At 38.3% G+C, this 25,839-nt stretch overlaps 1 protein-coding gene across 9 annotated transcripts in view; it reads left to right on the top strand.

The window, feature by feature from the left end:
- The first annotated feature begins 1,358 nt into the window (after window positions 1–1,358).
- The window catches only part of CNOT10 (CCR4-NOT transcription complex subunit 10), a 53,863-nt gene continuing 29,382 nt past the window's right edge, over window positions 1,359–25,839 (top strand). For 3 of the 9 annotated variants that reach the window (XM_072940942.1, XM_015236233.3, XM_006200611.4), the window contains exons 1-8: window positions 1,359–1,655; window positions 12,718–12,812; window positions 13,670–13,831; window positions 16,676–16,826; window positions 19,264–19,406; window positions 21,701–21,787; window positions 22,228–22,311; window positions 23,967–24,084. In XM_072940942.1, coding sequence (XP_072797043.1) covers window positions 1,634–1,655; window positions 12,718–12,812; window positions 13,670–13,831; window positions 16,676–16,826; window positions 19,264–19,406; window positions 21,701–21,787; window positions 22,228–22,311; window positions 23,967–24,084 — 862 coding nt within the window. In that variant the 5' untranslated portion in view covers window positions 1,359–1,633. Of the gene's footprint in view, window positions 1,656–8,729; window positions 9,018–12,717; window positions 12,813–13,669; window positions 13,832–16,675; window positions 16,827–19,263; window positions 19,407–21,700; window positions 21,788–22,227; window positions 22,312–23,966; window positions 24,085–25,839 lie in introns of those variants that run through there. The other 6 variants (XR_012060510.1, XR_012060509.1, XM_072940940.1 and 3 more) reach the window with 3 other exon arrangements.

Here is a 25,839-nt window from a genome sequence, read left to right as displayed (position 1 = left end):
TCTTTGGGTGCTAGTTAGGTGGCTGTGTTAAGCTGATGAAAATTCAAAACCCTGTGCTTATGAGGTATGCATTTTCTGTGGATATGTTAATGTGAATTAGAAGGTTTTTGTTTTTTAATGGGCAACCATGTCAAAGGAACAGAGGAGAAAACCTGAAGAAGCTCCCAATTAACAAAGCTGAAAAAATTTGAGCAACAAAATAATGTATTGGATTATAACCACAATATAAAATAAATATCCTTGTATCCATACTGACATAAAAATTGAGTAAGTGACTAAATGGGGGAGAAGAGATGAATCTCCCTTAGAGAAGATAATTTATGTACACACTCCACACTGCTAAGGTAGAGCTTAGCACCTGCCACCACCAGAGTGTGGGCTGCGCTTAATGACTCACTTCCAAAGAGTGGAGTGTGGAGGTGACTTTATAGTACAGAAGCCTGGCAAACGCTAACCTGAGCTAGGTAATCAAGATCTGCATCATCAACAAGTCACTTTGTTAGCATGTACCCTTGATATGATGTGAGGCAAGTCACCTCTCTGATCTTTCTCCTAAAAACCTATAATCCTGGTCTAACCATGAAAAAAACACTGGACGAAACCAAATCAAGGTCCATTATTCAAGAATCCTGGCCAGTACTCTTCACAGCTGTCAAAATCTTCAAGAACAAGGAAAATCTGAGAAACGACCACAGTCAAGAATAGCCTAAGGAGACACGAATAAATTTAATGTGGTATCCTGGACAAGAACACAGAACAGAAAAGGGACACTGGGTGAAAACTGGTTTAAAAAAAAAAAAGCCGAGTTTAGTTAATAGTAAAGCACCAAAGTGGTTTCTTATAATATGTGATGGATGTACCATACTAATTTAATAATTACTCAAGATGCTCACAACAGGGAAAATTAGGTGAGGGGTATACAGGAGCTCTACGTATCATTTTTGCAATTTTTCTGTAAATCTAAAACCATCCTAAAAGAAAATGTTTTGTTTTTAAACGGGGAACCGTTACAGTGCCTTCTCACACAGCTGTGAGAAGTCAGTAAGATTATACAGGCCAAGTGCAGGGCTCAATGCTTAGCACAGAAATGTCAGGTGTAGTTATTGTGATTTATGTAAAACGAGGGACAAGAGCCCTGATACTTAGGAATTTTAATTAGGATGAACAAGAGGCAGCGGCACTCAGCCCGCTCCGAGCCCAGCCAGGACACGCCCCGAGCCCAGCCAGGACACGCCCAGAGGCGCGGGTGAGCGCACGTCCGGCCGGGCGCGCGCGCACGCCGCGGGGGGCGGGGCGCCGGAGGACGCCGGCGTGGGGCGGGGCCAGCAGCAGTTCCCACGCCGGCCGCGGTTCCCGGAAGTAGTGTTGGGGGGACGCGGCCGGGCGGAAGCTGTGTATGGCTGTAGGCCGTGGCGCCGCCGGGGCGGAGACGCTGCTGCTGTTGCTAGACGACGCGAACTAGCCTTCGTCACTTCCTCAGCCCGCCGTCTGCCCACTCCCCAGGCCGGAACCCAGGGGCCCGGAGCCGGGGTGGGCGCAGACTCGTCCTCCGAGGTCCAGGACAGCAGCCAGCCGGGCAGCTGGGGTGAAGGCCACGCCACCTGCGGGGAAGAACCCGAGCTGAGGCGGGAAGATGGCTGCAGACAAGCCTGCAGGTGAGGCGCCCGCGCCCCGCGCGCTGGGGCGGGGGGACACGCGGGAGCAGGCAGACCCTGAGAGCTGGGACGGCGGGGCCCCAGGTGGGAACTAGAGGGTGGGGGCTCGAGAGCGACTCTAGTTGGGGCGTGCATTTCTCTTCCCCTTCGCCTTCCTTGGCGGTCGCTAATGTGAGTCTTTGGGCCCCAGGTTCGATAGTTTTGTTTTTTTCTTACCAAGTATAACATGAAGCGGCTTCTGACCGCCTTTGCCCCGCTCTCCAGAGTATCTCAGGTTTAAAAAGCTTAAATCTATGTGGCCGCTTCACAGACTTTTCGACTTTCCACCGGGGAAGGCAGAGCAAAGAAAGTTCACCCCGCAGCACACAGCTGCCTGGAGGACTCACCTGGGTGGTTTCGGCCACATAGCCGGCCTCTGGTCAGCGACGTCCAGTGTGATTAGCTTTGTGAAAACCACTTATTTAAATGGACATAACATTATTGTGTCTCATTCGGTCTGTGCCGTCTAATATGTTGCGTTTAGAACCTATTTTCCCCTAGTTTCTCAAGATGAACTAATTTAATCTCGACAGTTTTCTTTGTGGATTACTGCCCCATCCCTAGAGTCTTCTCCTTTAAGGAATGTAAAATTCTTTCCTGCCTACTTCTGGGACAGTCTGGCGTATATTTCCTGTGAGAAAATAATGTTCCCTGTGGCATCCAGGTTTTGTTGGAAGTAACTTAAGTGACAGGACTTAGAAGTGGTCAACGGTTAGAGTTGTTACTGTAGAATTAATTAAAAAAAAAAGGAAAAGAAAATCTCAGTGTGCTGTAGGCTTATTTAGTAGATAAACTTGATTTGAAATTAAAGTGAGCCAATACTAATACAGGTACAGATGATTAAAATCGTTAGGGGATCTTTCCAGTAATCTGCTAAGAAGGAAAACAACAAAAAAGGTTTAGAAAGTGAAGCTAAAAGAGTGTTCTAGAGAATTTTAGTAGGCTGCTCAGGGAAAGCCTCTGGTGGTGATACTTGAGTAGACACCTCAGTGAAATGAAGGGGTGAGCTATATGGAATGGTGAGGGGTGGGTGGAAGAATGTTCCAGGCAGGGAATAAGCATGACCTGACAAAGGGGGCCATCATATTCCATCTTAATTTGGGGCACCGTCTCTCCCTTGGGTTTACCATTCCTACTTGCCCAAACCACTACATTTGACTGGAATGACCTTTTTAGGCCTAAAACCTATCTAGTTTCCAAGTCCTGCCTCAGCCATAAAGCATTCTTCTAGTTCATTCATTTGTTCACAAAAACTGAGTTAGTGCCAGGCACTGCCTTAGATGTTGAAGAAATGGATATGGCACACTCCCTGCTTCTGCAGACCTACTCTTCAGTGTGTTAGAGACAGCCCTGTTACAGTGGTACTCCCACTGAATCAGAGCTATGTGATACGTATAGTAGAAGAGTAAGGTTGGGGGGAATTGGGGCCCATCTCTTTGACTGGTTTAAGCTTATAGGCAACGTTGTAGGAAACTTCCTACCTAGATAAGTAGGCTGAATGTGCATTAAGTAGATGAGTGTTTAGTGTGACTCCCTTGAATCTCTCTGCTCCTGGTCTCCATCCTTATTTCAGCTACTGTGGTTCTGGCTTTTTTCTCTTGATGTGGTCTATTTCACCTTAAGCAGCCTTCTCAGTGGCTTTGTGTCTTCCTATCCAGTCCATTCTGACTGCTGCCTTTTCATTTTATTTCTAAAATGCTAATTAGATTACACCATTCCCCTGCCTGTAAACTTTCTAAGGCTACACCATTTTTTGTGCATCAAGTCCTCAGTTCTTCATGTCATTTGTGAGGCTCCCCACAATCTTTTTCCAGCTGATGCTTCTGTAACAACACATCTAGCTGTTCTCCCCAGAAATGACTCTTGGAAAGCCCCCTGTTCTTCTGAGTGGTGATGCCCTTTCTTTCTCTTCTCTGTCTGGTGAGCATGCTCCTCATTCACCATCTAGTTTATACGCTGCTTCATCTCTGAGCTCCCGAGCCCAGGGCCCTCATCCTGGAGCTTGTTCTTCATTAGGTGAGAAAAGAGCTTCTTGAAAGGATTTAAGAAAGTAAATGACCTGGTCACACTGGCTGCAGTAGAGGGTGGTTTAAATGAAACAAGACTGGAAACCCAGGAACTAGCTAAGACCAGGTAATGTTGTGATAGGAATTTATCCAGTCAATATTCACCAGGGGCCTGCTCTGCCAGGCACTGCGAAGTCTCTGTCCTCAGAGGGCTTGTCGTGTAGTGTGAAAGGCGGAGAAACTTGTAAAGAAAGGAAGAAATTAATTATGATTTCAAGTTGTGATAAATCTTGTGAAGAAAAGAAAAATGAGTAAGAGGATAGAAGATGACGGAGAGCAGAGACCCTGTTTTGATTGGACTGGTTAGAGAAGGAAGGGGAACAGAGACCCTAAAGGCAAAGCCATGTGGGGGAAGAATGATGGTATTGGAGATGCCACAGTTGTCCAGACTCCTTGGAAGGCATTTAAAGGCAGCAGGAGGGCCCCTTGAGGACAGGCGCTGTTGTCTGTTAGTCTGTGCTGTCTCCGGAGCCCAGGCCAGGGTCTGGCACACAGGCACGCTGGGCATTTTAATAGTGAGCAGAGGAAGCATGGCCAGAGACACTGTCGGAGCTGTGTCGAGGGACAGCTTTAGTTAGGCCCCGCAGCTGCAGAAGAGGCTGGAATTTCATTTTACCTCATGGAAAGCTGTTAGAATCCTGTGATCTGGTTTGTGCTTTAACTGAGCCAGCTGACGAAGAGTTGGGAGCATGGTTTGAAATCAGATGGCCTAGGTTCATCCTAACTGTACCACTTGGTATTTGCGTGACCTTGGGCAAATTTTAAGAAACCTGTTTTTCTTAAGCCTCAGCTCTCCTATGTGGAGAATGAGAATGGTAGTAATATCTACCACAATGTTGGTAAACGCTTAAATGAGACCACCTTAGGCCCTGGTTTTAAAAAATGCTGGCTGATAGTACTTTAGAGTAGTGGATTTAGAGGAGATTGGAGGACAGGCAGATGTGAGAAGTGTTGAGGGAGTAAAATTGGCAGGATTTGTGGCTGATCCGATAGAGTTGGGGAGCAGAGAGTCAGCCTTGGGAAAGGTCCTAAGTTGAGCCTCGGTTTTTTCATTTGTAAAATGAGTGCCTAGTAGTCCCCTAATGTATTCCTAGTAGCTTTCTGATTTGTCTGCCTCACAGGATTGTAGTTTGTGAGGATCAGCTGAGGTGAGGTATATTTTAGCCGCGTCCTCTGGGAGGCAGAACCCGATGAAGGTGCCAGCCCAGAAGAGTTAAGGTGAGGGAGAGAAGGAAGATGCAGTACATTCCATCCCTGCCCACTGACCCACCTCAACTTGGGAAGAGACACAGCAGGTCATTTGCACATAGGACTGTTCTTTAAGGTTTTTGAGGAGAAACTGCACTTCAGAGTAATCCATACCGGAGAGAAAGAAGGGATGATTTATTTGTCCTGCTCTCTCCCATTTCCTGTTTCCAACTGGTCAAGACTCACCTCCTGGAGAACTAATTCACATGTGCATCTAGGTTATGTGGCTTCTTAGTGACTGATCAACCCGCAGTTCTCACACCGTGATTTGTATTTCAACCAAATCCTAATGGGAGGGGTGTCCCGGGGTGGATGGGGCACCAACCAAAGACAGAGATTGAAGAGGCGGTGGAAAGTGCCAAGGTTCATGTCCCTACATAATATGTAAAAATGGTGCGAAACCAATATCATTTTTGACTAAAATACCAGCAGTATTTTAGGATGATTTATTCGACTTTACTTTTGATAGTTATTTGAAAAGAGGAAGTGGCTGGATTTAGGACCTCAAATCCTAGATTTGAATTTATCTGGGAATTTGGACTTCTAGGATGACGGTAGTAGACTTACTAGGAAAAGGTTGATGACATTGTGAATAAGGAAAAGACAAGACCAGATAAGTAATAGGGAATCAGGAGAAGAGTACTTAAAGGTGGCTTTGAAAGTGTGAGCCAGCACAACTGTAAGGTGGTAGGAAGAACAAACAAATGGGGATACTTTAAGCCAAGGCTATTTTTATTTTATTTAAAACACTCAAAACTTTCTGTTGTAATTAAGTGTACAAGGTGAGAACTGTGAAGTCCTCTGTTGCTTCTACGCAGTCCCACTGTCCAGGCAACCAGTACTGAGTCTGTGTGTTTTCCCAAACTTTTTCTATGCCTACCCAAGCTCACGTTGACTTAAATATACATGTATGTTTGTGAGTGTGTGTATATGCAAATGAGGAGATAAACTGCAATACTGGCCTGCCATTTGCCTTTTTCAAGGTCCAGTAAGGAATCTCTGCATTTTTTTTTTAAGTTAGTGTCAATCAATTTAATTTTTTTAAAAAACATCCTTGGTAGGATTTACACAGCTTTATAGTTAGATATTATCTTTTCCAGGTCCTTAAATAATGTAGTGAACATTCAGTAGTGTAGTGTAGGTTGATATTTCTCCTTTTTTAATCAAGGTATAATTGACATATATAACATTATATCAGTCAGGTTTACAATAGAATGATTTGATATTTGTGTATGATGTGAAATGATCACCATAATAAATCAAGTTAACATCTGCCACCATATATAGTTACAAAAATCTGTGCATATTTGATCTTTTCCAACTTTTTATTGCAAATGATTTCAAACATCAAAAAAAAAAGAAAATGAATATCCAAATACCTACCACCTAGTTCAACAGTTGTTACATTTTGCCATGCTTACATCCCCTGTCTCTAGCAACAATTCTTTTCTTTTTTTTTTTTTTCTTTTTTTCATGAAGGTACTGGGGATTGAACCCAGGACCTCATGCATGCTAAGCATGTGCTCTACCACTGAACTATAACCACCCTGCTAGCTACAATTCTTAATGTTGAATTATTTCTAAATAAGTTATAGACATTGTGACACTTTATCTCTTAACTATTTCACCACGCGTTTATTAAAAATAAGAATATTCACCTACATAACCACAATGCCGTTCTCATACTTGAGAAAATTAATATTTGAATATATTAAATTTCCCTAATTGTTTCAAAAATGTTATTTAAAGCTTTAAAGAAGCTGTGCCTTTCACATAAGATCCAGTCAAAGCCCATTCATTGTATTTGATATGTCTCTTGAGTGTCTTAATTCCCAATATCTGTTTTTATGACAGATTTTTTTTTTTTTTTTTTTTTTGGGAAAAACTAAGGCAGCTATCTCATAGAACACCCCATACTCTGGATTTGTTTGATTATTTCTTCCTGGTACTCTTTAATTCTTTATCTCCTGTATTTTCTGTAAACTGAAAGTTCTTTCTACAGGCTTGATAGACTTAGATTTAACATATTTTTGAGGTACTTTGTAGGTGATGCCATGTATTTTATATAAAGTACAAATGTCACTTTGTTCACTATTAGTGATGCTCAGTTTGATCAGTTAAATGGAGATAGGAACAGGTTTTTCCGTTTGTAGTTAGAGGTAATCCATGGGATATACACAAACATGAAATCATTATGTTGTACACCTGAAATTAATATAATTTTGTATGTCCACTAAATCTCAGTTTTTTAAAAAAGTAATCTATGGGGTAATAACTTGGCATTATGTAAACATCCACCATTGGTGGTCTTTGCCTTAATCAGTTATAACATGGGGAGTTGCAAAACGGTACTTCTCTTAGTTCTGTTACTGTGTCTGCATTTATTAGCTGGTATTCTGCAAAGAATAGCTCTCACATGTCAACTGGGGATGAACTATAATTTTTCCCAGAAAGGCATGTTAATTGTTAAAAACTTAATTGGGGGTGGGGCATATTGTTCATTGGTAGAGTACATGCTTGGCATGCACAGGGTTCTGAGTTCAATCCCCAGTACCTCCATTAAAATGAATAAGTAAACCTAATTACCTCTCCCTCCAAAAATAAAAACAAAAACTTAATTTAGCCTTTTCATTTATCGGTTTTCAGAATAAGGAGTGACCTACATTGGATATTTTAAGTGTTTTAATGTTTAAGAATTTAGAGCCTCAAGATTCCAATTTAAAATACATAATTGAGTGAATAATTGACTTATATTTGTGAATGTAAGTTGAAGCCTTACTGTATTATTCCGTGGACATTTTTGGCATTTGGTTTAAGGGTACCTAAGAGTCACTATTTTCATAAGCTTAATTTTTAAGATTTATAAGTTACTTGAGTTCTCAGAAAATTTTGCCTTTTTAAGTCAAACAGTTGTACTTTAAATGGAATATATTTATTCAATTTAATTAAATAATTTAATTGAATATAATTATTTAAAGTAGTTAAAATTTTATGTTTGAAGGTGTTTAACTTTGTAAATGAAATCAAACATGCATCACAGCCCTTTGAAACTCCAAATAGAATAAGATGTCTAAGTTGAATGTAAAATGTTTGAGGAAAATCTAGGCTTTTTGAATTTGTAATATTAATAAGTCAAGTATTAATATTTGAAAACTAGAGTAAATCTCTTTTCTGTAGGTAAAAACTACTCTCAGATAGGAAAATAAAAATACCCGTCAGCAGTGGTAGTGCTCTCCTTTGCTGTCTTCCCCAAAGTATACTGACACTCTTGATGCTTGGTGCTCTGTTCCTTTATTTCTGCAGCGCTGGTTAGAGTGCTCAAGCCCATAGCGTTGCTGGTCACACGTTAGTCCTCTCAGCTATGGAAATCAGCCATTATATGTGGGGCTTTGATATGTCAGGGATACTTGTTCAAGTGATAGAAAACCACGTGTGAGGTGTGTGAACCTTAGCTATATGGTGGCTTTAGTAAACTTGTATTATTTTTCTCTGAAATGGCATCCTTCTTATTTAAAATTTTCCTTCGCAAAGGCATCAACACTACTTTGTGATTGTACCTGTAGATTTCCTCAGGCCTTAAATTTCTTTTTTCTTTGGAGAAAGTTTCTCTTTTCTTGAGCATCATTAGAGCTGTGTTTTGAAAAGTGTAGCTTTTATGGAAAGCCCTCCTCCAATCAGATTTGAATTGTTCACATTCTGTACTGGAATGTATCTGGGCTTTCAGTTAACTGACTTTTTTCAGCTTTGAAAAAGCAGTGTATTTCTTTCCTACTTAGTTTAAACCTAAAGGCAATTGTTTGGTTAGAAATGAAGCCCGTTGGCTTAAAAAGCGTCAAGGTTTGTGCACCGAAGAGCTCTGTACGCCTGGATAGTCAGCCGTGTTCATTAGGCCAGAGTAAAAGGAAAGTCAAGCTTATGGATGAACGGTCATACACTGTTTCAATCGGCAATGGAGACTATTTTTGGACAAATAAAGACACATTGTGGAAATATGTGCAGACTCTTTCTGGTAAGAAGTCAGTAGTTGCAAAAAAAAAAAGTATTTTAAAAACTAATTGCAAAAATAATACCTGTTCTTGCAGAAAACTTGAAAAGTACAGAAAGATAAGAGAAATAAAAATAGAGTAATCCCATTGAAGTGGGTTTTTCCCTAAGTTTTATCTTGAAGTAAAAGAATATAGGTGATAGGTTAACATGTAAAAGGTTATTTATTGAGCTCACTTCTCTAAAATATCTGTAGAAATGGGAATTTCAGAGTCTTGTCAACCTTAAAATCTAGCTTATTAAAGTTGGCTTCTCTACTTATTTGGAAGATTTTTGGAGATTTTTACAGTCCTTAGAGGATAATGATAGCAGTGACCCCATAAGCCAGTCTGCTCTTGATGGGAAGTAGAAGCTTAACCTCTTCAGAGCCTCAGTGACTTGTTGGGTGTTCCCCCTGCCCTGTATTTATAAATCACACTTCATAAGTGACAGTTGGGCCCGGAAGTCCCATTGAATGTCATCTAATCTAGAGAAGATATGCTTTAGAAGAAGCCATGGAGATAACTTGATGGCAAACTAAGAATTTTGGCATTTAGTTTAAATTTAGTGTACTTTTTTTTTAACCTAGTAATTATGCCATTTTTTAAAAATCACTTTTTTTTTTTTAATTGAAGTGTAGTCTACAACGTTGTGTCAATTTTGGTGCACAGCGTTATAGTTCATAGTGTGCTTCTTTATGAAAGGAGATACATTTTTAAAGCACTTCAGGTTTCCTAAAATTTTTAAAGTATTTATGTTTACTGTTAAAATTTTATGATGAATATACATAGAGTTAAGGATTCTGTCTCAGTCTAAACTCATACTTTGCTTCCTAAGATCCTGAAATCGTGGGTCCCCATGTTTTACACATTTTAAAGAAATTAGTCCTTACTGTTATTATGCACTTGAAAGTTTTGCAAAACAGAAATGTTGTGTAAACAGCTGAGTTAACAGTAACTAATTATTACTGGCTTTCTAAAAAAAGGCTGTTTGACAGGGTTCTCTTTAATCGATAAGCTCTCTCTATTAAACTGTTAGTTTTTCCTCCTTTTTAGGACTCAGTTCTTATTTATCTGTATGAAAAAATGAAATACTAATTTTCTAACTTTAATTATCAGAAGTAACAAACTAAAAATAAACTTCTAATAAACCCAAATACCAGAACCTTTTTTTTAGGGCAGATCTAAGTCTTAGATAAACTCACTTAAAAACAAGTTATATTTTGTTTTTAAGTGTAAGTGGTGATTCTTAAAAGAGCATTTGATCTAACAATAGGAGTTTCACAGTGATCTGAGGGGCTATTCACACTAAATCTAATTTCATTGTTAATTTGTATGTTTAAAGTGCAGAAATAAGTATTAAAAAAAAACTGTAAGAATCCTTAGTTGTTCTGTCAAAACGAAAGGCGGAAGAGAGCTAATATTTATTTAGCATCTCTAAGCAGAGAGTGAGCTGGCCAAGAGGAGACCAGGCTGAAGATGTGACTGATTCTGAGACTTTTGTTTCCATTATACCATGTTACCCTCTAAAGAGAGGGAAATTGGGTCTTCACTGACTGCTGACTTGTGCCAGGCCAGGGCTTCCTAAAGTCAGCGCTGCTGAGGATCAGTTCTCTGAGGTGCTCCTGGAATACAGGTTTCTAGGCAGTTATCAAAAAAAATGCCCACACTGTAGGTGTACATACAGCTTAATGAATTCTCACACACCCAGAAGCACCTACCCAACCCCACCAGACGCATCTAACCAGACTCCTGAAGGTAACCCCTTTCCTGACTTCTAAACCTTATATTAGTTTTAGGCAGGCATTTAAAAATAAAACTTTTTAAAAAAGTAATTCGTATTCATTATAAAAATTTAAATTGCTGAACAGAAGTTCTTGTGCCAAGTACAGTGAGGCCAAACAAACCAAAGTGTCAAAGTGTGGAGCAGAGAAAGATTTATTGTGGGGCCAAGCAAGGAGAACAGGTAGCTTGTGCTAAAAAAACTCCAACTCCCCTATGGTTTTCAGTGAAAAATTTTTAACAAGCAAAATTTGCGGTAGGGGTTGCAAGGTGTATGACTTTCTTTTGATTAGTTATTGGTGAGGGTGACAGAGCAGTGTCCAGGAACGTGGTGCTCATCTTTTTTTATTTTAAATTTTTAATATATTTTTATTTAAGTATAGTCAGTTTACAATGTTGTGTCAATATCTGGTGTACAGCGCAATACTTAAGTCATATACATATGTTGATTTTCCTATTCTTTTTAACCATAAGTTACTACAAAATACTGAATATAGTTCCCTGTGCTGATAGTATAAACTTGTTATTTATCTATTTTATATATAGTAGTTAGTATCTGCAAATCTCGAACTCCCAATTTATCCCTTCCCACCCTCTTCCCCACTAGTAATGATAAGTTTGTTTTCTGTGTCTGTGAGTCTGTTTCTATTTTGTAAATAAGTTTGTCCTTTTTTTTTAGATTCCACATGTAAGTGATATCACGTGGTATTTTTCTTCCTCTTTCTAGCTTACTTCGCTAAGAATGACGGTCTCCAGGTCCATCCGTGTTGCTGTAAATGGCATTATTTTATTATTTTTTTATGGCCGAGAGTATTCCATTATATAAATCTATCACAACTTCTTTATCCAGTCATCTGTCAGTGGACATTTAGGTTGCTTCCATGTCTTGGGCAGTCTATTTTCTTTCATTTAAGAAGATGTTGAAGATATTTTTCTGTGTCAACATATGCAGACTCAACTTCTTTAACGGTTGTTCAGTGTGCAATTATTTTTCTATAGTTAGCAATTTTCTTCTTCTTTTTTTTTGTTAGCAGTTTTCTTAACTGAAGGGTATATAAGTTATTTCTAGACATTTGCTATCGTAAACAGTGCTACAGTGAGCATCTTTGCATTTGTGGAGTGAATGCCTAGAAGTGGGGTTCTTTGGTCAAGGCCATTACGTAGGTATGTGTTGCCAGTTACCTCCCAGGAGGTTGTACCAGTTTTTACTCACACTCAACAGGTGTCATACTAGAGTAGTTTAGGAGTTGGTTCAGCTGAGATTTTTACGTTTATTTTGGGGTTCTTGTTTAAAATTTTAAAAAAAACCCAAAATCTAATTTTTAAAACAGTAAATTAAGGGGCAAATATAGTTAATCTTAGAATGTATATGAACACATGTTAAGGAAGCTTTGTAAATGTATTAAACTTGGCTTTTGAATTTTTAAGCCTATGAAAGCATTCTTTGCCTGAAAATTACTTGTGAGTTCTTATCAGTATAGTTTTTTCATTGTCAAATGTTACTACAATCCAATTGGATTATAATTTTTGAAGGCATTGTACATATATTTATAATCTCCTTATGTCTTCAGGGCCTGGCATAGTTTCTTGAATATGTGCGATTTGGAGCATATTGCTTGGAGGGCAGATCTAATATTTTCAAGAGAGCACAGTATTCTCAGCCTGAATGTCCTGATGGACAGGGCTGTAATCCTTATATAAGGACTTCCACAACAAAGAGAAACATTTCCTAAGTTTTCAAAGCAGTGGCATCTTACTCACTTACAACACTAACTAGCCATTGTGGTTGACAGAGGTCTAACCTTGGCACCTTCGTTAGGAAGAAGACAGTTAAGAAGAAAACTAGGGACACATTCTCTGAATAGCTGTTATTTCTAAAGAACTACAAAACTTGTGTGTTTGCAGATCAGGGAGCAGAGAAACATGAAGGGACAGGTCAGTCCTCTGGGATCACTGATCAGGAGAAGGAGTTGTCCACCAGTGCTTTCCAAGCCTTCACAGTAAGAATGGTTTCTCTCAGTCTGCTCCGTTTTTAGCATCTGTCAAGTGCAAATCTTTTTACAGTGAATTTAATTTATAATTTTTGTTCTGTACTAATTCGAATTGTTTTATTTTTAATTTTAGAGTTTAAATATGTAAGACAAATGGGAGTAATTTGAGCCATTCCTAAGTTTTTGTATTTCCACAAATAATGTTTTAACTCTCACTGTTAAGTCTCTTAAATTTAGATTTGTAAATATAGGGGTTGGTTTTTTCATTTCACTGCTCTCTTCAGTTCTCTTCCTTGACTGTGCTTTAAAATGGAACCCCAACAAAAGTTTATTGTCAAAACTTTAACTTTTTTGACATTAAACAATATGAAAGGAAACCTTATTTGATTACCAGTTATATACATATAAGCAGAAGAACTTGATACCTGGGTATTCAAAATATACTAAAAATTAAAATTTGGAGTAATTAATCATATTGCCTTTCTTAGCTAGCCTTGGCTATTATATCCTGCTAGCAATATATACCAATATGTACTCATATATTATATGTGATTATAATATATATCGGTATATAATATACCGAATATGTGTATGTGTATGTCCTGTAAATACAATGCACATGTGTCAGTGTTAGAGTCTTAAGAAATGAATATCCAGGTTTTTTTGTTTTATTAAGATATAACTGACATATCACAGGTTCTTAATTGACGTGACTTTTGCTTAATCTAATGGTTTAGTATATTTAGTGAAATTTTATCTGTCTTTTTTTTTAACAGTTTTTAAATAAAGATAAATGGAATACATTGGAAGTGAATGTGTAGTTCTTAAAGTTGGTGTGTAATTTTGTTTGTGTGTTTTTGTTTTAGGCTGGAAATTATGATGTCTGTCTGCAACACCTTGCCTGCCTACAAGATATAAACAAAGATGATTATAAAATAATTTTGAATACAGCAGTGGCTGAGTTTTTTAAAAGTAACCAAACAACAACAGATAGTTTGAGACAAACACTTAACCAGCTGAAGAATCAGGTGATACAGAAATGAATTTCACTCTAAAAATATTGTGGTGCTCTCTAAATTGTGAAATAAAATTAGTTAAGTAAAATTAATGTGACTTCTTATCTGATATTAATAACACAGTTTCTAATATATCTGAAACATTTGTTGCTATTAATTTTTATTTGTATAAAATTATTATTCCAGGAAATGAAACATTATTTTATTTTCTATTGGTTTTGAACTTGAGCAGAATGGACTAATATACCAAATTGGAATGAGCTTTGGAGTTTTGAGAAAGAATTTAAATAGAAACATATGAAAAGAATTAGCTGCTAAGATTATAGCTTATTTATAACTGTAAAGAGCTGATTATTAATAACAGTGTTAAATTATTTTAGCATTTTGGTTCAGATGATTAATTGATTACATGGAAGATACTCTGATTTATATATGGTTTAGGTCTTGCCTTGGTCACTGGCCGGTCATGACAGCATCACAAGGTTAGACAAGGCTTGATATTCAGGAGGGCTGACGACGAGATCAGCTAGCAGACGTTCAGTGCTTGCCACGTAGCTAAGAGCCTCGTATGGGGCATCTTGCTTATTCCTCCCAGGAGCCCTGTGAACTAGCTACTATAGTTTTTCTTTTATAGATGGGGAAGCTTGTGTAAATTGTCCGAAGACACAAAGCTTTTTTTTTTTTTTTAATGATTATTTTTCCAAAATACATACCATAAAAGTATACCCAGGTGTCCCTCCAAGTCTAAAACCCAAAGACACAAACTTTTAAGTAGTAAGAGGTACATGAGGCATGGAAGGGTATATCTCAAGCAGTAGAGTACATGGTTAGCATGCACGAGGTCCTAGGTTCAGTCCTCAGTACTTCGTCTAAAAACAAACCAACAAACCAACCTAATACCCCTCCCAAAAAAGCTACATGAACCCAGTTCTGTTTGGTGCTAGAGCCTGTGCCTTTAATTACTGTTTCATGCTATAGAAAAAGGTCTTGAGATGGTTTGAGCCCCTGTCCTATTTTCACAAGTACCACTGTGCTTTAGAGTATCACCTGAAATGTGACATGGCTAAAAATAAGTGACCCCTTCGGGCTTTTCATGATTCTTCATAAAAGTAAAGTAATTTTTTAACCCTATTACTGTTCTTCAACAAAAGTGAGACTAATAGCCAACATTTATTAAATGCTTACTGTTCGATGCCAAATTTCATATAAAGTGTTTTTTGCACTGTATATCATGTAATCTTCCTATAAAAGTAGGTATTTGTTATCTCAATTTTAAACTGGGGTTTGGAGAGCCTAACCTTACAGCTGAGTAGGGGAGGAGCAGGCTTTGACCCAGACCTGACTTCTGGACCTGTTCTCGTAACTGCCTCAGTCTTTGTTGTAAATGTCTGTCATCACATTGCATCACTACTCTAGTAGTGTTAGCCATGACTTAGCTCCAGAATCAAAGGAATAGTGATGTTTGTTGTCTGGTACACGTGCTCTGCAACCCCATAGACAGTTTCTTGCAGGGAGCATTTGGTCTTTGAGCACAAGTTCATCCTTAAGCTTTCTGTAGAATAAGAGTTTTCTCCAAACTTCCTGTTAAGCCAAGAAGACTGCTTTTTGAAATCCTTTTGATATAACCTATGCACATTCCCATATACTTTAAATCATTTACATTTAAATCATCTAATCATTTACAATGCTATGTAAATGCTATGTAAAAAATTGCCAGTGCACAGTAAATTCAAATTTTGCTTTTTGGAACTTCTGGCATTTTTTTTCCCCAACTGCAGTTGGTTGAATCCACGAATGCCAGACCCATAGGTACAGAGGGCCAACTGTATATCAAAGTTCTACTGTGTAATTTAGGGAAATATCAGTCTTAGAATTAATTACTTCACTTTCCTCAATAATTTATTGCAGTGTTTGTAATGGCAAAGTTACGTTTTAATACAGGTAGAATTCCATTTTAATGTGCTATATGGAATCACAGAATGGTTGTGAAACTTGATTAAAATGTAAAAGCCTATTGCTTCAGCCTAAAGAAAGTGGGCATACAGATAGTCACTAGCTCTAAAATGCAGTGTTGTGACTTTTTTTCTTTTGGTGTCAGATGTGGTATCAGGGTTCTAGTAAAGCTATTAAAGCCTGTGTTCACTGTTACGTATGACAAAGTGTATTTTTGTTGTTCATTACTTTGAAAAAATCTATTTTTTTTTATTATGGGAGTAAAACCTGAATATAATAGGAAAACTAGAAAATATACTTCCTAGCCACATGGCTTTGGGCAGAATAATTAAGTTTTTTGTGCTGGTTTGCTTATTTATAAAATGAAACTGATAATGTGATCTGTGTCCTTGAGGTGTGGGGAGGGTTAAATGAGGTGTTCTCTGTAAAGGATTTAATGAAGCAGGCCTACCACTTAGTTATTAGTTAGCTATTGTTTGTTAATGTTTAAATTTAGTTTGTACAAAATGGAATCAGGCTTATGTATATGTACCTCATAACGTTTTCACAGGAAAGGTCATTTTGAGTTTCGCCCAGTCCCTTTGTAGCCTCTTGATACGTGAGGCTAGAAAGTGGGGCTCCGACTCAGATGCCACGTTGGCTGTTAAAAAGCACTGAAGATGTCTTCATAATAGCAAGGAAGAGACTTACCTTGCCTTATGCAAGGCACTTAATAAAGTCCCAAGAAAATGTTTCACTTAACAGAACTTTGTTATGAATGAAATGATTTGTAGTATGTGAGAGTAATTGAAATGCACAATCCTGTTGAAAATTTGGGAAATTTTAAAGTAATGTTGGCCTGTTTATTCATATAGATTCTTTCACTGTGTTATTAGAATATAATTCCTGGTGAGTGTTTTATAGGTCCACTCGGCTGTTGAAGAAATGGACGGATTAGATGATGTTGAGAACAGCATGCTGTATTACAACCAGGCAGTCATTCTCTATCATCTGCGGCAGTACACAGAAGCCATATCAGTCGGTGAAAAACTTTATCAGTTCATAGAACCTTTCGGTATGTTAATCCGTCAAGTCAGAAATGTGCCTGTCTTCTCGTACTTGCTGAGGTCCCTGCTACTTTTACCTAGACCATCTAAATCAGAACTGTGTGTGAGTGTTTAAAGAGAGAAAGAAAGCTTTGTCACGTTTTCTTAATAATAGTTCAGAAAAATTAAAACTATATTACTTTTAGATGAATCCAGGTTTTCTTTTAACATCGTGTGCCCCATTCCCACCACCCCAGTTTTGGAAGATAACTGTTAGAAATGCTGTTTCTAATTGGAAAGATTTGCTGATTTCTTTTTTTTGTTCCCTTTGCTGTTTAAATCCTGCGTTACTGTACCTGATCCCTCCTTACTTGAGTAGGCATGAAGGAAGGAGTGTTTTGGAATGTTAGGGAACAGGGTAGTATTTTATTTTGTGTATTGCCTAACTGAAATTTTTGTGGGTAATCATAGAGTAGATAGTATAGGGCTATGCTAGCTTTTTTGTTGTCTTACCTAGTTTATAATTACAAGCCTGGAATAAGAGTAGTAAGAAAAGTAAGGGCAAAGAAGAAAGAGGGAGCAAGAGAGCAGCAAAGCTGGACCCAGAAGTGTTTAGAGAGGAAATATTTCCATCCCACAGGCTGTCAGATTGCAGCTTTTTCTCCATGGCTATTTTCTTTTAAATTCAAAACACTAGTGCCAATTCCTGACTTATAAGACCCTGATTGCTGTTATGGTCACCAAGGGGAGGTGGGGGAGTGTGATGGCCGCTCTGGGAAAGTTCCAGGGTCCCTCTTGCTGGCAGCTGGCTGGACACCTCTTCAGGGAGCCCTCCTTCCCCTCCGCCCTGGGGACTCGGCTGACACACTGGGCAGGAGTGTCCCATCAGGGGTGGAAGATTGTGTCGCTAGTGACCTGTTCCTTTCTCCTGTAAAGCTGGAAATCAGAATTACACTTCTAGGATGGCACAGATGTATCTTTTCTATAAAACTGGTTTTTAGAATTTCCAGAGCAGTTGATGAAATCCTGTTAATCTGTACCATGGCTGAGCAGAATATGGCAACCAGCGAGTCAGTGTTCAGAACCGTTTTTCTTCTTCTTTGAAACTTTTTTTTTTAACTTTATTACTTGGTTCTTCATACAGCGTATGTTTATCAAGCATGTGCTATGGACTGACACTGTTCCGAGATCTGAAGATAATACATAATACATTGAATGAAATAGAGAAAGGCTTTCTTCTCATTAAGCTTATATTCTGATGGGAGGGAGAGCAGTACAGTAAATGCGTATGTGAGGCAGTTAAATGCTGCAATGAAAAGCTGAAATTGGGTAAGAGGGTTGACTGGGGATGTTATTTTTAGATAAGGTAATTGAGGAAGGCCTGGGATAAGACAGTATTTGACAAGAGACTTGAATGAAGGGAAGAGGTGAGTCATGCAGTGTCGGGGGTGGGAAGCCTCCCAGCCAGAGGTAACAGTACATGCAGGGGCCCGGAGGTGAGCAGGGTCGGGGAGGAGCAGCAGGCGTGCCCCCGTGACTGGAGCTGGGTTGGGGGAGCAGGCAGCACGCTGTGGCCTCGGTGAGGACTCACTGTTGAAGTGTGGTGCGAGACCCTTGGAGATGTGTGGCCTTTTGCACACCGGCTGCACTGATGTTCGTTCTGAGCGGATTCCACTCCAAGAATGAGGTCAGGAAGACTTGTTAGGAGGCTCCTAAGGGGTTTTGCAATGTTTGGTTCTTGACTATGGCAGCCTTCTTTTAGACTCTCTGTTTATCTTTTTTCTTCAAAGAAAAGAAGATAGTGTTATGTCATATGCCAGGTTACCCCTCCTCTCTTCAGTAGGCTCCTCGTCCTTTGAAGTCCTTGTCTTTATTTCTTCCTCTTGGCTATTTCAGTTTTCTGGTATCCTCCAGTCCACACCTGGTTTCTTTTGTCTCTATAATCAGCCTGTGTTTCTTCCTCATCTCTGTGCCTGGAGAGGAAGTCTGTTTTCCAGACTCATAGACCACCTTAGAGTTAGAAGGAACTTCAAGAGGTCACCTGGGGTCCCCTCTCTTCAGGCATGTAAAGTATTCTCCCCATCTTACAGGTCAGCCAGCTGAGATCAAAGTAGTTCAGTGATGTGCAGAGGCTGCATGTCTGTTAAGTAGCCAAGCAGGTACTGGAATTGAGATTTTCTTCCACCTTAAGTAATACTCTTCATTTCATGTACTGGTATTTGGTAGGTATTTTGCCAAAGGAAGTTCAGTCACTAGAACCCCTGATAAGAGAGGCCTTGAGATGCTTCATAGAGTCACATTGTTGACACTGCAACTTGCCTCCATCCATGGCTCTCAGTAATGAACATTCCTATAAGTAAAGACTTGGGCTTTGCTTTTTAGAGCTTTTTGTTGGGGGAGTGACCTGAGATGTCTGCTTCACTTTGGATTGTGACTTTTCTTTTCCTGTTTTTTTTTTTACCCTAGAAGAAAAATTTGCCCAAGCAGTGTGTTTTTTGCTGGTAGACCTGTATATATTAACCTACCAAGCTGAGAAAGCTCTACATCTTCTTGCTGTTCTAGAAAAAATGATTTCCCAGGGCAACAATAACAAAAACGGAAAGAATGAGGTGAGTGTTCTCAGATGATCAGGCTAAAATTTAAAGTTTGATTAACATTTGTGGTTATTAAGTATTATTTGAGCAGCTTTACTGAAACATAATTCACATACACTGAATTTATTGTTTGTAAGGGTAGAATTCAGTGGTTCTTAGTTTACTCACAGAGTTGTACAACCATCACCACTGTCTAAATTCCAGAACATTTTCATCCCTCCAGAAAGAAGCCCTGTACCTGTGAGCAGTCACTTCTGCCCCTCTTTCCCTCAGCCCTGGGCAGCCACTCATCTGCCTGTCTTGGTGGATTTACCTGTTGTAGACACTTCACACAAGTGGAATCATACACTGTGTGATCTTTTGTGATTGGCCTCTTTCACGTAGCATATTATTTTCAAATTTTACCGTGGTGTAACCTGTGGCATTCTTTTTTCTTGTATTTCAGTGCTTTTCATGGCCACATATTATTCCATTATGTAGGTAGGCCAACTTTTTTTATCCATTCATCAGCCGATGAAAGTTGGGTTGTTTTCCTCTTCTGTCTATTATTAATAATGCTGCTATGAACATTCATATGATACAAATTTTTGTGGGGGCATATGGTTTCAGTTCTCCTGGGTATCTATATAAGAATGGAATTGCTGGATCATACGGTAACTTTGTTTAACTTTACTACGAGGGACTATCAGAGTAGTTTCCAAGGCAGCTACACTATTTTATATTCCTGTCAGCAACATTTGAGGGTTCCAGTTTCTCCACATTCTCACCGTCCCTTACCTGTCTTTTTAAGAATTTTGTCTTAATGGGTGTAAAGTGGTTTCTCAAAATAGTTTTGATTTCCCTAATGACTAGAGATATATGTTGAAATCTTTTCATGTGTGGGATACTAATTTTACAGAATGTGAAGATTAGAATTAAGATAACAAAATTCCATAATCTGGTTAAACAGAGTAGCTTTCACTAGACAAAATTTCATCATTAAAGCTCTTCAGAAAGAGCACACATTTATGACAGTTAAGCTTCACCATGTTCCGGTAAGAGACTGGGTGCACGTTAAGAATACGTCTTGGTTGTCATGTTTTTTTCATTTTGCTTGTGCTTCTAACTGCCCGGGCATGATCCTTTCTTCCTGTTCCTCCTCCTTTGTTAAAACAAAGAGTATTTGCAGAAAACAGGTTGTCAGTACCTTTCTTTCTACCTGTATAAACCCTTGAGGTTTAAAAATAAACATCAAAAAAAAAATCTAGCAGTACTTTTTTTAAGTGTGTATATAAGAAAGATCAGTTAAATAATCTTGGCATTGTTCCCAAATACTGTGTAGTGAAATATTTCACTTTCATATTCAATACTTGTAACAGTTTATGAAATATAACTCGTTTCAACAGATACTTGTGTGCTCTCCTGGGTACTAAGGTGACAAAAATGAAAACATTACAGTTCTTGCTTTTCAAGAAACTCAGGTCTGTGGGGAGAGAAAGATGGAACAACATCTATTCATGAACAGGGAGGAAGGACATTAGGGAATGTTTCAGAGTAGTTGGGATGTTTGCTTTGAGCCTCGGAAGATGTGATAGCTGAACAAGTCGGGAGAGGAAGGGTGGAGCAGTATGGCCATCCTGGCAGGGAAGGTAGTACAGAGAGCGTGAGAGTGCTGTGTTGGAATTTCTGGTAATCTGACGTGGGGAGTGCCTGAGAATGTCGTGGAGCTCATCGGGGGATGCGATGGGCTACTCAGGGATGGGGGATGCGACAGGTGACTCAGGGATGGGTCCTGTCATGGAGGACTTGGAATGCTTTACCAGGAGCTCAGCGTATGATGTTGTTGGTAGTGTTTATACCAGAGTAAGTTTTTAGAGAGGGAAAGACTTAATCTGTTTTGGGTTTCAGAAAGGTCATCTGAGTTTTACCCAGGTAATATCCATGCTTTTTATATATGTGTGTGTATATGTGTGTGTGTGTGTATATATATATATATATAAAATTTTTTTTGTGGGGGGGTAATTGGTGAAGGTGCTGGAGATTGAACCTAGGACCTCGTGCATGCTAGGCACGCACTCTGCCACTGAGCTATACCTCCCCTCATCTATGCTTTTTAAACCCAGCCCGTTTTATACACTCAACTGTGAGCTTCTTTAAGTAGAGTTTCCTGTCACCCACTCCAGACTGTTACAACTGAATGTCTGGAGCTTGGAATTTGGAATTTTGAAAATGTTCTCTGGGTGATTCAGATTAATTCTCTTGAAACTTAGTGATTTCAATTATGGTCAAAAATATTTAATTTTAGTTAACTTTGTTTCATTACCCTACAGACTGGTAATAACACCAACAAAGAAGGATCTAATCATAAAGCCGAAAGTGGAGCCCTAATAGAAGCTGCAAAGTCAAAGATACATCAGGTAGTGTAAATTTAAAAGAAGCTACATGTCGCATGTATTTCCTTGTAGTTATGGATGATGAAGGATGTGATAGGTCATGGAAAGCCATAAATAATTCAAGGCAGGTGTGTTTATTTGTCTTTGAAGTATTACAGTTTAGAAGCACATTTATCCTTCTAAATATATTTTGCTAAAGATGATAATGCAATGTCATTTTTTAATTCTCTATGAAAAATTGAGAGAAATGACCTGAGAACCTACTGGAGGATAAAATCAGTTTGTAGAATTTTAAAATTCATTGTTAGTTAGCCATATGCAGATAAGGATTGGTAGAATTTTTGCTTGGAACTGAAGTATAAATTTCACTCTACCGCGTTTTAGTTTTTAAAAGTATGTTCCAAGAGTACAGTAAAAATAAACTATTTAAGATAATTTTAAACATGCATCTTTCCTTCCGACAGTATAAAGTAAGAGCTTATATCCAAATGAAGTCCCTGAAGGCTTGCAAAAGGGAAATCAAGTCGGTCATGAACACAGCTGGAAATGTAAGTTTCTTCTTGACTTTTTTTTTTCTTCAATTAGTGGCTTTTATGTCCTAAAATTTTCTTGTTTAGTTAATAGGTATTTGCTAGTCTTAAATAGTTTATCATAGTCGATTATAGTGTATGTACACTACCAGCTGTAAACCTTTATATTGAGTTGTGCAGTAGTGCTCACTCTGTGTCTGCCATTTAATGCAATACTTTACTCAAAGTTATAACAAGCATCTCCCCTTGGTACGTAGCCTTCAAAACACCATTTTAAATGGCTGTCTAGTATTCAGTGAGTGGTTTGTCACAGTTCACTTAAACATTTACTGTTATTAGACACTTTAGGACTTTTTTAGATTATACTCAAAACAATTATTAACAATAAGCAGTCTAGTTGTCGTCCTAACTTGCCCCTTCCAAATGATCTTTGGCCCGACGGTACCTTCAGTTTGATTAATACTAGAGCGGTATTTCAGATATAATTACTCCTTCCTTTTCCTCCACCCCAACCCTCCACTGATAAATGATTTTTGAGACAGTAGAGGGAAGAGACAGATACTTTGAGGAAACCTGTTAATTAAAGAGTGTGAAACCCTGAAGAGATATGGTTTATAGTAGGTACAGCTTAAGAACGTGACTCCAGGAACCTCAGACAGGTTCCAGATGAGCCACTGGGTCAGTAGTGCTTAGGTGATGTTTTAGAACAACTATTGTCTAGACCTGAGGGGGTAGGGTAGACGTCAGGCTAAGGGGGAAAGGCTTAACTAGCCAGCCAGCCGTTAACACACCTTTTTTAGGAGAAAAGACATGATCCCCTTCCTCAGAGGATGCCACAGCCGTAGGGAAGAGACAGATAGGAAAACAAGTAATTGTTCGTCACACCCAAATCAGGGAAAACTCCAGGAGGAAACACTGCCTCCTGGAATCAGCTTTGAATACCTTGTTCCCTTGGTGACCAGGAGGCAGAGCAGAGCATGAGGGAGGGTTTGGAAGGAAAACCTGTAGCTAAGCTCAAGTGAATGAATAACGAGGCAAGGATCCCAGGTGTCCTCCAGGATCTCCAGATCTCTGCGTGCTTTTGCATTCTAAACTTAGTTACTATGAAGGAGACCCTCACCACGAGGATTCTTAGGAGAAGCAAAATGTGGTCTGCGATCCAAAACATGATTTTTTCTAATGGCAACATTAGCCCTTGAAAACAAGGCATTCTGATTGGAAATTTTTCCATTCATAGAATGACACCTTTTTTCCCTACTTGGCAAAGCGTTTGATTATTTCTACCTCTCTGGGTTCTAATGAAGGTGTATTTGTATCCAAAAAAAATAAGAGAGATCACTGTTCTCTCTAATAACCATTAAAATGAAGGACCTGGTTTGTGCTGTTGAGTTGGTTTTCAGTTGATACAGTGATAGATAGAGACAGTCAGTTGATACTTTGCAGACTGTATTCTTATACGTATATGTTGTGTGTATTTTTTTAGGTAGACCTTTAATAATTAGTTTATAGAGTGCTCTCTGCCAGGTTTCCTTTTTTAAGATTGTGAGAGCAGTGGGAAACTCAGAGACTTTAGTCTTTCGTGCCTATGACTTAAGTGATTCATTTATGCTCATACAACACAGCATGATTATGATCTGAAAACAAATTGTAAGTAACTTATATTTTCTTTACAGTCTGCACCTTCTCTGTTTCTCAAAAGTAATTTTGAGTACTTAAGAGGCAATTATCGAAAAGCTGTGAAGCTATTGAATAGTTCAAACATTGCTGAGCATCCGGGATTCATGAAAACAGGTAAAAGAAAGATGGGAAGTTTTGCTATTTTTTCTTCCTGACTCTTCTATGCCTTGATGCTTGTTTTTTTGTTTTTTTTCTAGGCTGCTTTTCAGAATGATTTTTGCTAATTTTTTTTAACATTTTTTATTGATTTATAGTCATTTTACAATGTTGTGTCAAATTCCAGTGTTCAGCAATTTTTGCTAATTTTTTAAATGAAAATGTTTTATTATTTCTGCTGCAGGAAATCCCTGGAATTTTATTTTATTATTACTTGTTTCCATTTTAATAGAAGCCTCATTCTTCTTTTTACTTTCTTTCACCTCAAATGTTCCCTCTATCATTTTGGTTTTAATACCAGCTTAGAAACTATGTCCAGAGCATAAAGTCTTTGGGCTTTTGCTTTGTAAAATGAGACCCTTTAAGGAAATGAGATGATACTGGTTTTTACTTTTCCCTTCTCTCTCATAAAAGCAGTGAATAATACAATATTTTTAGGCCATTAACTATATCAAAAATATCTTTATAAACTTAGGAAGCTAATTGCTGTTATCTCTTCTTTCCTCTATTTAGAAAGCTTTACCAAACTGATTAATGTTAATAATAAAATGAAAGGTAAAGTTTGAGGCTGTCATTTAAGTTCGTATCATTTCTGTTTTACGAGGAGAAAGGAGAAAAATCAGTGTATTCAAGAAATGAGGTTAAACTATTGAAAATGTTTTGTACCAAGTTCAAAATGCAAAGGATGAATATGGCGTTTGTTTTGTTTTAGATTCTGCTCAGATCAGTGCACAGAACACCCATGCAGATAATCAGACCTTCCCCCACTTACCCTTCAGTTCAGTGGAGTCATAGAGGACTGAGAAAGGCAGTTTGTTCTGCTGCAGTTCTCTTGGGTACTCTGTTGTGAGTACCCATTTCTTTCTTTTCTTTTCTTTTCTTTTTTTTTTTTTAATCTTTTCTTTGGGCAGGGAGGTAATTAAGTTTATTTATTTATCTTTAGAGGAGATACTGGGGATTGAACCCAGGACCTCATGCATGCTAAACATGTGCTCTACTACTTGAGCTATTCCCTCCCCCAGAGTACCCATTTCTAATTCTGCTGAATTTTTTTTTTCACGTTTTTATTGTCATGATTTCCCCTCAGACCTTCTGACACCCAAACTGGAATGATCTTAGACTAAAAAAATAATATACTTGGCAGAAATTTTGCTTAGGATTGACACTAGTCCAGATTTCAGAATTGGTACTGAAATTGATACTTCAGTCTGTAAAACGGAGCAGGGCATATAGTTGACTAGTCGACAGTTGTGATAATCTAATAGGAAAGACGTTTTATATAGTTGTGTACTTTTATGTATTGATTATTTTCATAGTTAATTTTTAAAATCTTCAGCTTGTTTCCCATTTATCATATTTAGTGTTTGCTGCTGAAAAAATAGGCTTATTAGGGAAGATTTGGGAATAGAACTTTTCTTAAACTGTTCACAGTGCTGCTTCTCAGGAACAGCCTCCTTTGAACATATTAGTGTATTTCCCACTCTTTTTCTTAAATATTATGGCTTAATTTTAAAATATATCAGAAGCCAACCTTTAGTTTTTAGCATTAATAAGCATTTAGTAAATATTCTGATTATTAATTTTATCAACCTAGTCAAGTGTTTTATATCATTGAGGAAAAGATAGACTGTAAATGGTTTTGGAATATTTGGGAAACCATTTAGAAAAAGAAAACTGGATTGGTTTCATTACACCAGAATAAAACCCAAACAG

Source organism: Vicugna pacos, chromosome 17 (assembly GCF_048564905.1).
Source record: "Vicugna pacos chromosome 17, VicPac4, whole genome shotgun sequence".
Classification (NCBI taxonomy): domain Eukaryota; kingdom Metazoa; phylum Chordata; class Mammalia; order Artiodactyla; family Camelidae; genus Vicugna; species Vicugna pacos.
Note: the sequence above shows the minus strand (reverse complement) of the source record. Positions and strands in the feature narration are given on the sequence as shown.